The sequence below is a fragment of the Anser brachyrhynchus genome (genome assembly GCF_964034855.1).
Source record: "Anser brachyrhynchus genome assembly, chromosome: 20".
Lineage (NCBI taxonomy): Eukaryota > Metazoa > Chordata > Aves > Anseriformes > Anatidae > Anser > Anser brachyrhynchus.
The window spans coordinates 3875799-3890358 of record NC_137713.1 but is presented as its reverse complement, the minus strand read 5'-3'; the positions used below and the strand labels follow the sequence as shown (position 1 = coordinate 3890358).

Sequence of the window (14560 nt, the reverse complement as noted above, 5' to 3'; positions counted from 1 at the left end):
CATTTGACTCCAAAGGTTCCTTATTTTTTATTAATGTTTTGATTTCATATTCTCTCTGTCTGCATATCACTTACTCCCTGAATATGCATTACCATTGTAATTGATAGTGTGACTCCTAAGTAACTCTCTTAACTGCTGATTATAACTGTGACGCTGCTCCGCTGCTCCGTTTGAAGAAGCTTTGAGCCTACTCATCACCGTGGGTGAGTCAGTCCTCGCTAGTGTATTATTTACAGTCCTGGTTCGGGGAGCTTCAAACAAGTTCTGTTGTGTTTGAGGAAGATGTCTTCTGATCTGAGTAAGTTTTTGCTAGATCCTGAATTAACCTCCAGATAAAGTTGCTTGTTTGCATTTGCTTATCTTCCATAAAAATAAAAACGAAGTTTTACACATCTATGATGTGCTTCCATGTTCTACTGTGCACAGGATGGACTTGAGTCCAGGCACTAGGCAAAGGCAAGACAGTAACACAGATGTTCATCCCCTTTCCACTTTTATGCTACTCAGGGTCGTGTTGTCTACAGGGTGTTGTATGCTGCCTCCTTTCTTGAGGCATTATGTAACAGTCGTTCTTTATATTTAGAGCTTGTCTGCCTGCTGAAGAGATCACAGGTTTAATAATAAACTTATGGGAAAAGATAACAGTCTTGTCTGAGGGGGGCAGAGAGCAAGATGAGGTGTTGGGTTATTTCTACGTGAGCTGCAATAGATGGGGACAGCATTATTGCCCCTGAGGTGGGCGAGGTGAGTGGGTTAATCCAATATTGCTCGTACAAAATTAAATGCCACAAATAAGATTTTAAGAAAAGATTGATTCTTTTGCATAAACAAAGCCCCAGTTTTTGGTGAACGGAGAGGTAGATTTCAAGTTGTATGGAGAAGTTCAAGGTAGAAAACAATTGCCTATAACCTTACAAGATTTACTTTTTAATGCCATAGCTGTAAAAGCTGGCAGCTCTTACTTTCATTTGACCTTACAACTGTGATGGGAATGCGTATACAGATTTGTTTTTAAGTGGTGCTGGAAATAATTTTAGAACATCTTTTCCAGGTTTTAAATAATTCACTGTACCTTTTGGGATGGGAGGGAGGCTAAAGCACTGCAGAGTTGTTTGAAATCCTGAGCTTGTTCAGAATGAATTCATATAGCCTTTGTGCGCAAAAGGAGCTATATATAGACGCACACTGCAGGCAAGCTGTACGCTCTGCAGGCTCAGGACCTGCTTTACCCAAAGCAGAAGCTTTCTTGTTTTGAGCGTGGTCACCCCTGTGACGTACGGCACCTTCAACGCAGCGGTCTCAGTAAATTGAGCGTAGATTTTAAATAACTCTGAACGGGGGGAGTTGGGAAGCTCGGCCAAGGAAGGGGGAGCAGGGAACCACCGAGAGCTGTGTCTCTTGAGCCTGCTTGATTGACAGCTTGGACACTAAGGCTCATCCCTGCAATCCAGCACCTGATGGAGCCATTTGCAGATGCCTTAATGCCCTCACATGAGCCAAAAGTGATTTTTTCCCCCCATTTCTATAGTATTTGGGTAGAGGAGGGGTTTTTGTTTTGGCTTATTTCATTTTTTATTTTTTTATTTTTTAATCTCTCCAGGTTTTCTTTTTTTTCTTTATTTTTACTCTTCGGAAACACTACAAATTGCAGCATTTCCTGCCGTAAATAGATCCATATAGAAAGCGAAGGTGAACTATAAAAGGAAAATTGTTTGGCTTAAGCTTATGGTGCTACAACTACTCCCCCAGTTCTTCTCTCTGCAGCATCTGCGTGTAAATCTCTCCTTGTCATTTGTGGGCACGGTTCTCCATGTGAATCGATTGTGCGTAGAGAATTTCACACTGGTGCAGTCCCCTGTGATGTGCGTACATGGTGGGGAAGCAGGACATTCCTCCAGGTTTCTACCCAGACAGAGGTCAGCAGAGGTACTCTATCCCATCCGTCACTCCAGACAGATATTTGAATGCATCTTTTAAGCCACAAGGAGCATAACCTCAGCGACTGTGGTTGACATAATTTGTCAGGTGTAGTCGAGGTAATTTCTTTCCCTGTTGTTTTCCGTGTGTCCAGTGTTTCATGATTTGGTCTCTTAAAAACCTAGGCATGGAAAAAAAGGTGAGGTTTGGGATTTCCACATTCCACTCTTCAATGTGAAGTTGGATTTGCCATTGTAAAATCAAGATGATAGCTGTGCTTTTTTGCAGCAGAAGGAAGGAAGGAATATAGGCACAGGAGAAGAGAAACACTGAGCTCAACATCATGAGGTGCTTCTGGACTGTTAACTGGAGCATACAGAGCCATGCTAAATGGCATCTAAGTAACTAAGTCCTGTCAAATAATACAAGATAGTAGTTTGAACATGACCTGTTCAATCAAATTAAAATCCATAGTAATGTACTATATTTGGGCAAATCTCTTACCCGCTCTTTGTGAATGTGATCACTGAAGATGGATGGTGGTAGGTTTGGCTGTTTTCTCTTCAGAAAATCTTTTAAGTCAGGATTGGAAGCAGAATATGTTATAGCACCAGCCTGTGGAAAAATGTCTGAAGGCTGCCATTGTGTCATTCAGGCAAGAAAAACTGAAAGCCCTAATGCATTTTATCTGCTGTTCTGTTCCTCAACACTATAAATAATTCAGATCTGTTGGCTTAACTACTACTGGCAACTGTTATTTATTAAGAATCATTGAAATAACTATGTGGCTCAGTAGAATAGAATGCATTTGGGACTTTAATGTGAAACAGAGTAGCTAAAACATTTTGATTGTCCTTTGAAGAAAAAAACTAAAACCCTACCACGAATATCCTCTGCAATTCTGCAGAGAGTGACAGGGGGAATTAGGATGTGATCCCTCCCGAGCAAGCAAAATTTTATTCCTGTAAAAGAGCATGCAGCCTGATCTTAGAGCCATTTACCCCTTTAGTGTCTTGTTCTGTGTGCATCAGTGTTGGTAATTTTGAAATTGAGGTTCCGGATAAATCTTTAGTTTGCCACAGTGTTTAATATTCGAATGTATTTGTAGTTATATGTTTATCTCTAAAAAATATTTTTAAAGACGTATAGACTTTTCATGTTTCATTTTAATTTGATTTTCTGGCATATCAGAAATGTAAGCAAAAGAGCAGCAATATTTTCTGGCGATCAGTGCAAGTGAATTGCAGTTCTCTTGTTCCTTTCTTGATTTGGGATTAATTAATAATACCCACTCCTCCTTGGCACTATTCACCATTAGAGTTGGAATTGCTTTCCAAAGGTCACTGTCATTATCCCGATCCTACAGACAAAAAATGAAGCCATTGGAAGGGCTAAGTTCAGGCAGGGTATTGCTACAGCAGAAATAGAATATGTTGCTATGGAGTGGCAGATATTTGGCTGTACATCATAAGATGTATTACTGTATAACACCAGAGTGCTTTTGCAAGTCAACTGATTATAAATGGTGCATTTGGAATAAATTCTGTATCACAAAAGAGTTGACATCCAGGACTCAGATGACTAATTATCTAATCCTACATCTGGCGTAAACACCCAAGCCATTTGTACGATGAACTGCGTTTCACCAGAGAGAGAAGAGAGAGAGAATGTTCTCTGCTGACTCAGTGGTCGTAAATCTTCTGGGGTGTGTTTTGCCTTATATTTGATATTTGTCCAAGGGTTTGAAAGAAGTTAAGTGATCAAATGTCGTTTGAAAATCCTGGCCTGCAACTTTTATTTTTCTTATTTACATGAAGACAAATATTTCAGTAAATACAGACACAATTATTTGGGGAATAGCTTTGCGTGGCGAAAGCAGTTTGTTTGAATGGGTACTGTAGATTCATTGTCCTCTTTCTCTTTTTTTTTCTTTTTTTTTGAGAAGTCATTTTACTTTTATTTGCCTTAATAATGATCTGCAGTAGAGATATAGATGAAGAGAGCAGTATGTACTGCTATAGAGCATTTTGTTTCATTTGTTTGAAATCAAGCAAACTACTACACAGTTAAATACATTTTTCTTTTTGGATAGTAATCAGAGAACTTTGGCATGTTAATCTGATCCGAAATAAAATAGATATTTTACATTGAGGGATTCTTATTTAACTTTTGTTTCCGGACATGTTGAATGTATGCAGTATATGTCTTCAGGTTAAGGAAAATATCAATGAAATTTTATTTTTAACAGGGAGAAAAAAATAGGAGACGAAGTAGTGGTAAGTAAATGATATCTCTGAACTTTTCAGGCAAAGCATGCCTACTGTCTGCAAGATGAACTGTTCTGGCTAGTAGGTCATTAATACAATGTAGTAAGGAGAGATCATCAAAACTCCAGCTAGGACATAAAGTACCTGAAATAAAAAGAATATATGTAAATATCTTCAGGACAAGTTCAGCCGCTGTCATTGATTTTAGTCAGCATCTCATTCTGGCTTGACAAAATACAAAATTTGTAAATTAAATTTTGTGTATACTATGTATGGTCGTATGCTGATGTTGGCACGCTTTCAGATGTAAAATTAAATTACTTTTTCCAATAAGGCAGCGCAGATTGAAGCATGGATTCCTTTCTTTGCTAATGGAACTAGTAGAAAGATATTGAATTATGCTGACTTTCAAATTGACTGAGAGCCAAAGAGAGAGAAATCAATGACATTTTTAATGTCTTGTAGAGCTTTGTAACAGGCCCCAGCCTAGCAGAGAAACTCCCTGTGAGATAATAGGTGTTGACGTTGGTTTCCCAGTTAAGAAATGTGTTTCTTCAGGTAGGCGTGGATCTTGCATAGATGTAGACTTCGTTGCCACTCCAAGCACAGGGACGCTAAGTAGGCAGTGACGGGTATTTGGAATGGCAGCCAGAAGGCTTCGGTTACAAGGTATGCGTGTCACTCAGATGTTGAGCAGTTGTTTGAGCAGAGAAAGCACCGTGGAAGTATCCAAGCTAATCCCTGTAAAACAATAACAACAACAACCAAAATTCCTGAAAGTCACATGTGACTCAGGTGATTGGGTGATTCCCATAAATAATCTTTATTTTGATTAATTAATGATAGGGTGGATATATATATGACTATGTAGTTATGCATACATAGCTGAGCCCTAAATATCTAAACATTGTAATAAATGCCTATCAAATAAGTGTCCTTGCAGTATTTTTAAAAAATTGCTATAATTTTTTCAGTTTTCTAAAGTATGTTTTATAGCAGTAAATAGAATTTAATAAAAGACTGTCCAACCCCTCAGAATCCTGCTGCTCATACAGGAAAGGACTAATTTAGACAGGGAGAGGCTAATACATAGAGGCAGCTTCAGCTGTTCAGTATTCTGACTGAGATGCATGGATTCTGGTCCGTTTCTGTAGTGAAATAGTTTTTCTGCCTTCCTTCGAAGTTTAGGTTTACCTTTCTTATAATAACAGGTGAGTGTAATACACCTCTGAAGTACTCTAGCCCTGCAATATGATTTGAAGAGCAAACTTTATACCTTCAGCACTTTGATGTAATGAAGAAAACTATCATAGCATCTCTTCTGGGAATTCAATTTTTTGCAGTAATTTTCCTTTCAGCTCCTTGAACATTTTTTTTTTTTTTTAAGGGTTGTTCATGTTATCATAAACTTCTGTCATTTTAAAACCAGGCTTTAATGCAGGTGGCATCAGCTCTGCAGAGCCTGGTACCTAAGTAACCTCATAACTGCCATATTGTGAGAATGAGCTAGGGAAATCGTAGTTAGGTTTCAAAGACAATATACAGATAATCTCTTCAGCAAAACAGCTCTGTAGAAGCTGCTTTATGTAGTTTGGATTCTTCACAGCTCACCCCTTCCACGTCAATCATTTCTTGGTGTCAGTCACTAAATCACAAATATTTGGGTGGACGCTTTGTCGGTAGCATTTGTTTTTTAAACATACGCTAGCCTACGTGACATTGTACCTTGTCACAAAGACAGAGTTGTCTTTTTATTTTGTCTTGCTTATCTCTCCTTAGCTTTCTAAGGAAGGAGAGACTTGCTGCACAGCACAACATGGATTAGAGGTCTCAGTCTAATTCATGTGCTGAGGAGTGTAAGCTAAAAGTCAAGGGTTTCCTCTCATGACCTGTATCAGAGGATGAAATTCTAGTAACGCCATTCCAAAAGTTAATTTCATAAGTCTGACTTGTAAGGGAACGAGGCTTTGTGCCTGTGCATCTGTCTGCCCACCAGGGTCCTCCCACCAATCCGCTCACCCTTGCAGGCCAGGTTTAATAAAATTTGAAAGCGGGGTTGAAGCCTGAACGACAACTAAATACCCATCCATTTTCTGAAAACTGGTGGCAGGGAGGTGAGAACAGCCCGTGCCAGGTATGGGTGGGATTGGCCTGGCAGCACTGGAGGGCCAGACCCAGCTCCCAGGTGAGCAGCTCGCAGTGTAATCAGGGGAGTGATGTGGGGCTGGGGGCACAGCACCTGGCTGGGGCAGTGCCCCCCCCTCTCTCGGCCCTGATTAACTCCTCAAGTAGTGTGCTAGGAAGCCTGCGTAGTGTCCTGAAACAGAGAGAGGCTGGGGGTTTGCGAGCGTAGCTGGAAAGACACCCGATCTTTGGTTTGGCACCCACGGACAAACCCCGAGCCAGCTGCCTCGGGACCTCCGGGGCTGGCAGTCGGAGCGGCTGTGTCCCTGCAGAGCTTGGCTGGAGGCAGGGGTCGGGGAGCCCTGTGCAGCCAGCTCTCCCAGCTGGTCAGGTAACAGGGTATATAAACCATGGTTTTGCAAACATGCTTTCATAAGCAATTTTTTTCAGCATTGTGCCAGTATTTTAATATTGCTCCCTGCCCTGATTTGGTTTTTTATTAGGTGGTTTGATGTGCCATGCAGCACACCGCTTTCTTTACTTCTTTATTTATAATATCCTACAAAAAAAACCCGACAGATGAGTGCAGCACCTGAGCCCTTTTGTGGGATCGGTGCCAACACACACTAATTGAGTTGTGTGTTTCTGCGTATTTCCCATCTGATCGCCAAACATAATTTCCTAGAGTTTCCCATTCATACCTATTTCACATATACTTTACTAGAGAGAGCAGTTTATTGACTCTTCCTATCTCTAAAAAAAAAAACAAGGAAAGAGTTTGAATATTTTCCCAGGTTAGGGTAATTTATCTTAGTTTGTGAACAAGTGAAAACTAATGTCTTTGAATCTCTTCATAGTGCTTAACAAGTGACAGTTAACAGCTTGTTTCAAGGGATTTTTTTTTTTAAGGTGGTTATTTAAAAGACTATAAAGTATCTTTAAGTAATAGCTGTCAAATAAGAGCTTAATATAAGGTTTTATTCTATTTTATGAGATAGACCTTCAGTGGTTGCAAGTCAGTTGAGAACTTGTATTATTCACCATTAGCAAAAATCTCTAAGACTAAAAAGAATTTGTAAAGGGAAATTATTGTTCTTACAAAAGGAATTCTGTTCTCATTAGCTATATTTATCTGTGAAGTCTTTAGGACGTTTCTGAGATCATAGCCACCGTAAATGCTTTGACAACTCAGATACAGCTACTACAAAATGAATACAGCAACAAATGATGAAGTCTGATGGCAAACTGATGCATCTTAATCCAGCTGCTGGAGATGTTACCTGATGAGCAGTGCACCTCTCTTTTGTTATATCTAGTTAAGATAGACTTAACTGTAGGGAAGCATCAACATAAACTTGATGATACTCTAGAATACGGCAGTGAGTGCAACGCAAAAGGTTAAATATTTAGTAAAATAAATACTTACCACTGCAGTGTCTGTGTAGAATATAGGCATGGTAAACATATCAGAAACAGGGTATTTTTGTAATGGTTGTGTATTATATTTCTGCTGCTTACAGCTGTCACCACAAGGACAGAATCATTTTGAATGTGGCCAGGCAGCTGTCTCGGGGAAGCCTATAGATAGCAGCTTCCTTCTGTAGAACATTTTCAGCTCCTTCAGACAGATTTATCAAGCATCTTTACTGTCTCAACACTGCCAGCTCAAACGACTTCTCAAGGAGCTTTGGTTATGCAATCTTTTAAGAGGTGCATTGTTATTTTTGTTTTTCTTCTCTTTTTGGTTGTTTGTTTGCTTGTTTTACTAACTCACTGCAGCTAAAACCTAGTGCAGGGTTTCACTACGTTTTAGGAAAAAACATAGCCCATTTGTCCACCGTGACAAGGCTTTGAATAAGCTTCAAAACTTTCACCTGCTGTGCAGAGCAGCAGAACAGCACAGGTCGGAGCAGAGCGGTGAGCTCGCAGGAGAAAGCAGTGCTTTGTGAGTAAGGAGAGGAGAACCTGCAGGGCCAGGAGCTGGAAATAGCATCTGGCTGGCGTAATTAGAGCATACACCCGTAATCGTTGTGGGGTCTAATGACTGCTTAACAGAACATTCCTCTCTGAGGCTGTCTGACGTAAGGAAGTTAGGAGACAACCAGAAAATCCTCAGCTCGTACCTTGTCTTTCTGGATGGCTGCTGGAAGGAGAGGTGGCTGAACAGAGGGCTGGGGAAAAAGCCAAAGGATCTTCCCAAAGAATTTCTCTGCTCGTTACTGCTGCAGCTCACAGCATGGGAACTTTCAATAATAAAGACTTTAAAGGCTTCTTCAAAGAGCTTCCAGGCTGCATCAGAAGCTCCATCTGGAAAAAGTCTCATGAGACTTTGGAGTGTTTTGTAAATACAGGCGGGGGACAAATGAGGGCTTTCTTAAATTGAATTCTTGCAAGACTTGCTTTCTAACAAGAACTTGCAGCAGGCCACATTAGCACAGGAGTGTTTACCAAACTGCATCCCCAGTGTAATGTATTTGGAAAGGGTGCCGTTAGCTTGTCATACCTATAAAGCCTTTTACTAACACAGTAAATTATAGGCCTTATGGGAATGTGCTGTACTTGGTTCTTTTCAGGTCATGTTCTTGGTCTTGGATTGCTGTGTGAAACTAGATACAATGTTTTATCCCGTGTGCCTGTGGATTTGTTTTGTGTTTCAGCAGACTGAATAGCATTTCTATTTAAATCATGTTTCATTCTACCTAAAACAATTGGTGTTCTGTAGTGTCACGGGTTTCTTGAGGTAATAGGAACGCTGTATGTTTTGTGATTTACTGACCATTTTGGCCGTTGAAAGGCACCAGTACATTTCAGTCCATTTTTCTTGCTTTATTTGAGTTAGCGATGCCTCATCAGTTACACCAGACCATGACAGCCTAAGCATTCTCAGCACTGGTGGCACTCAATCATATATTTTGGTCAGGGGCAGTAATGTGCCTGTAGCATCGTTTTTCCATCAGCGGTGCTAATGCTCCAGAAACATCAGCATTACCAAGTTTTAAGAACTTGATGTATTTCTTTCATGGTTTTCTCATTTTTGAGATGCTTCACAATGTGTTTACTTTGTGCAGTTGTTTATGACTGTGTTAGCTGCCTGCATGAGGTGAAACCTGCCTGTCCAGAGCTCCCACTTGCCTGGGTATTCCTCTTAGCACTTCTGGCAGCAGATGAGAACAGAGAATATGGAGCACAAAAAGCTGTGAAAGCTCCGTAAATCTTGTATAGGTTGAAAATATCTCCCACTATCATCTTGATATTTTCCCTTCACTTGTGCTCTTATCTAGAAATCTCAGAGTATTTCATGAACTTTGACTTAAGCCTCCTACAGCCTTCCTCCCTCTTCTTTCCCTCAGGAAGTGACATTATCATCCTCTGTAGGTGAGGAACTGAAGCTCTGGGTGGTGAAGTGATATGTCCAAGGTTAGCTCCTGAATTAGTGGCACGGCTATGAATAGACGTGGGTATTGTAGCTCGCAGCTCTCTGCTAAACAAGATTGTGCCCTCCTGGTTTCAGTTTGTCATAACTTAACCACTAATAACGTTTGAACGTCTGGAATGGGGCAGAAGAATTTCTTTTCAGCCAGCCAACAGGTAATCCTTGGTTATGCCAGCAGCTGGACATGAAGCACCTCCCGTGTCCCTGTCTGCTGCCACTTGTCCTGGGTAAAGGAGGAGGTGAGGACTACTAGAGGGAGTTACCATTGGAGTGTGGGTCTTTGATGGTTTGTGGGATGCAGTAGGTACTTGTCTGAGTGTTCACTTTCACGCTAAAACCAAAGATACCAGACCCGGTTCTTCATTTGTCTCAGTGTAGCAGTAATGAAGTGTCCTGCTAGCAGTTTGACTCCAAAATGTAATCTATTTTAAAAGCAGCCAAAAACTCCAGTGCAGTCTGCTGTTCCTTGAAGGGGAGAAGTAATTCAACTAAAGTCCTCTCAGAAGCAAAGTGAGTAAGAGAAGTGATTTTGGTGTCGTGCTAATTAGGAAGGGGAAATCATCTGTCTGCATCTGGTCACTCTGCTGCTTACACGGCACAGCCCTATAAAGGCTACATAAGAAGCTTTGTGATGAACAAATGTCAAGGGCAATTAATTCTTTGGCAGGCAGCTGTTATTATTAGGACAAAGAGTGGCCAGACATAGAAGGAAAGCCTTCAGACGATTTATTTTCTCTACCTTTTCAATCAAAATTGATAAGTCACTCAAACCTCAATGGTGAACTTTCCTGCAATAAGAATTTTAAATTTGCCATCTCTCTTTTTTTTTTTTTTTTTTTTCCAGTAGGAGACCTTGGATTAGATTTAGAGCACAGAGGAATAGCTCAGAGAAAATGTTTGGAAAATCTTTGCCACTTTAACGCTATCAGCAAGGAGAAGAGTTGTGTGTTAAACTGGTAACATAATAATCTGTGGGCTGAGTCAAACCCACTTCAGACTGTTTTTCTCAAACTTAATTGATGGAAACTGCCCACTTTTAGGTTTGATTTATTACCTTAGCAGAGTTATTCCAGGATTGCTGCAATGCAACTGTGGGTGTTCTAAACATGCCCACGCTGCCAGAGAATCAGGAAGGATGTACTTAAAAACCTCTAATTTATCTAATAACATCTTTAGTGGCTTTTTGTGTAGGTTTAGTATTGTAATGGAAATGCATTCTTTGGCTAGATAAAGAGCTCCTGGGTGCAACTGCTGCAGGGACACGTAAATAGCATTTGGAGCTGAGGGGGGAAACGCTCTGTCCAGCTGCACGAGCTGTAAATGCACCTTTTGGTTTTGCAGTCTGTCCCTATACATGAAATAGTGTCTGAAGTGCCAGGTACGAGTGCCCACGGCTGTGTGTCCTCGGAGATGTGGCCCTCCCTCCTTCCAGCCCCATCGGACTGAAGCAGAGGGGCTCGTGTCTGGGGGTCATCCTCTGCTGTCGAGGTCCCGAGTCTCCCTTTTAGCATCTGTTGCCTCCGTTCGTGAAGGGCACGGAACAAGTTTGGCTCTCCCCAAAATTTTCTGCGCTGAGCTGTTGAAGATGAGCCTTGGGCTGGGGAAGAGCACGGGCTCCTGCCCGTCCCGCACAGCCCCGTTACGCTGGTGCCGAAAGCGAGCTCCGTCTGAGGGAGGCTGGTGTTTGTAAATGCTTTCGGCGTGGATTCTTCTGCTGAGCTTTATTTAGGCTGTGCCATAATAAATAATCTCGCTCTGGGTTTTTTTAGAACGCTGCTCTCGTGGTGTTGCTAACCGCTGACATAATTATTCTGTCCCAGGCATCGCAATCTCTCGCTTTTGTTGTAACATGGAAATTGCATGCAACATGAACAGCAACCGGTACTGCGTCTCTGGGGAATGGGAGCTAATAATAGAAAAGAAAAACCTGTTCTTTGTGAGCTAAATAAAGGCAGACAAGACTAGATAGAAAATGAGCTTCTACATGCGCCAGAAGTGAAGGAGGTCCCGGTGTGTTTTCCTCTCGCTGATTACTCTTAGCACCAGGCGTTGCTGTATGTAAATAGGATCAGAGTTCCTGCGTGGTGCTGGGCAGAGCCAGCCCGAGGCAGCTGATTTCCTCAAGCAGTCGTGCTTCATTAGCGAGCACGTTGAGGCTCGGCCGTGCTGCGTGAGCGGAATGCTCAGCTGCTAATTCTAGGAAATGCTCTTACTGATGGTGCAGCAACGCGGCGCGAGTGGCTCTCTGCATAACTTCGAGGGCCAGACCTTGTCTGGTGACAGTGCATCACTCGGGAAAAAGAGATTTATTGCTAATCTGTTATTTAAATAATTTATGGATACGTTGAATAGTGAATAACATGGGTCAGAGGACTCATTTTGTGTACGTTTCCTGAATGTGTTACATAATCCTGCTGTTTGTAGCAACAGTTGGTATGAAGTATCTGGAAAACATGACGGTGCAACGGCCTCTCAGAAAAGCCCCGCGTGCGACTGCCTGCCCTGGGCACCAAACCACGTGGGAATGCAAGCGGCGGCTGTCGCATGCTCTGCAGGCCCCCCAGCAAGGCCTGACCAGCCCGTGCTTCGTGCGTGGAGGTTTGTCCGCTCCGGACCTGGCTGGACGGATGCTTCTAGTCTGGCGCCTCCTCTCCACTCGTGGTGAAAGCACCAGCACACACTTACCGGGACCAAGGAGAGAAATAGGCTCAGCAAGTACATTTGCTGATGGCCTGCTCCTTGGACTAGCTGATGTAGGATTCTGTTCCTGTTCTGGGCTGTTTCTGAGACCAGAATTAGCTCTTGTGTCTCTGCGTGGTCCTGCAGGGGTGGACACATCTCAGCAGGCCGTTGTTCCCCCTAATGATAGCTGTGGAAGCTGGAAGTTTCAGGCTGCCTCAGCAAGAGACACCTGGAAAAGTTAAGGCAGACCAATGGGAAATAGACAGGTATGCATAAATGAAGGGCTATTAAACTCCTCTTCAGTGAGAAAATGTACATTGAAGTGGCCTTGGTTTGCTATAGATTAATTAACCTTGGAATTTATCAGGTTTAATTAAGCTATAGTGAGTTAAAGCCACCTTACTCTTGATGGAGAACATTCGCAAGGGAGCTTAATTCCCTTTCAACCTTACACATGTCAACTTCAGACTTCCTATGGGCCTTAACTTTCCTCAGTGTTGCTTGGTAAGGTTTTGGAAACTGAAAACTGAAGACTTCTCTTATCCCTTGGAATCCTGACTCCATTTCTTAGGAGGAGCTGGACAGAAGGGGCTTTAGATAAGAGTGTGTAATGCACACGTAGAAAATGTGCACTAAGCAAGGATTGAAGACAAACTCTGCAGGGGGGAGTCAAGTCTAGATTTGAAAAGCAAATAAAGACTAAGAAATGGAACATTAAAACTTAAGGAATGTAAGAATGATGTGATGCTACTAAAACCCTTGTGGTGAGTTTGTGAAGCTCCTGCTGCAGGGTTGCAGTGCTGTTTGACAAAGAAGACTCAGAATTTTTACAAGGCTTGGACAAGGTCCACATTCCAGTTTGTCTATAGAAAAGCATTGTTATGTATCACCCTGACTGCAAGTTACCTTGCTAAATATATATATATTGTTGTCCTTTTTCAGTAACTGCCCTTCGTTTCTGGCTGCTGCCTTGGCTAGAGCAACTTCAGATGAAGTCCTTCAGAGTGATCTTTCAGCACACTACTTACCAAAGCATGTGGACAGTGCCGATGGGATCATACGTAAGTACATCTGTGCATGATAATGTACAGTTCTATGTGGTGTGGATCTTTCATTTATACAGGGTACCAGACTGTCTTGCAGATAAGTCATAGGTTTTAAAGTCATCAGTGTCTTTAGTGATCCATCTAGTCTGACCACTTGATTGGTACTAGATTTTCCCTAAATTAGCTCCTGCTACCGGCTAGCTGAATGAGATTGGACTAGCTTCACTTGTAAAGTAATACCCTGTTGTGATATAAAAAGATTAACGGAGAATTCACCACCTCTCCTGATAGCACTAGTGGCTGGTTTCTTAGTCAGAGGTTTCTCATTTTTGAATATTAACCTGTCTAATTTCAACTTCTACCATTAAATTTTCTCTCTGTATTTATCTGTTCCTTTTTCTGGCTGTACTTGAGTCTTTTATTAATTTTTGCTCCGTAAGACCAGGTATAAGTCAATCCTTTATTTTAAGTGCATCTCCATAAGCCGTAGAACTCTATCTAGTAGCCCTGAATTTCTTTATAAGCACTTGTGACTATGTGCTCCTGCTGCTCGCTTGCAAGCATGAGTTGTTCTCCTTCATTCTTAGAGGAAAGTCAAAGATATGTAGGAGGAGAGAAATTAATTCTGAATTATTTGTCAGTATAGTTTTTACTATGGCGTTTAATTAATTTATTTTTTTATAGTTTCAGCGCAGGGTAGTATAAAAATGTTTCATCCTTAAGAGGAAAATTTCTTTTTCTCCATTTATCTTTGTTAGCTGTCAAGATTTTTGCAGCATCCAGTTCAAGGCCAAGTATCTTCCATGCATTAAAACGTTTCAGAATTCTGCTGACTAAACAAACAGCCTTGAAAAAATTTCTGGGATGCTTATTACAATAAAAAACAGCGTTCCTCACATGTATTGAAAGGAATTCTGTTGTTCCATCTGGAAAATATTGTCACCAAGACGTTTTCTCCATTCCCTTCATTCCTGATTAAAACAAACAAAAAAAAAGATTCTGGGGTTAAGTAGGAGATACAAATCTGGCTACTTGAAGAGGAAGATTCTGGTGTATTTCTCAGAGGCCTTTGCAAACCTGAGGGGAAAAAA

The 14560-nt window shown here is 41.5% G+C and overlaps 1 protein-coding gene across 4 annotated transcripts in view; it reads left to right on the top strand.

Annotated features, from left to right (window-relative positions):
• Window positions 1–14560, top strand: part of PPM1E (protein phosphatase, Mg2+/Mn2+ dependent 1E) — a 67757-nt gene that overhangs the window by 40485 nt on the left and 12712 nt on the right. For all 4 annotated transcript variants that reach the window (XM_080563012.1, XM_080563013.1, XM_080563014.1 and 1 more), the window contains one exon: window positions 13366–13484. In XM_080563012.1, coding sequence (XP_080419138.1) covers window positions 13366–13484 — 119 coding nt within the window. The remainder of the gene's footprint in view (window positions 1–13365; window positions 13485–14560) is intronic.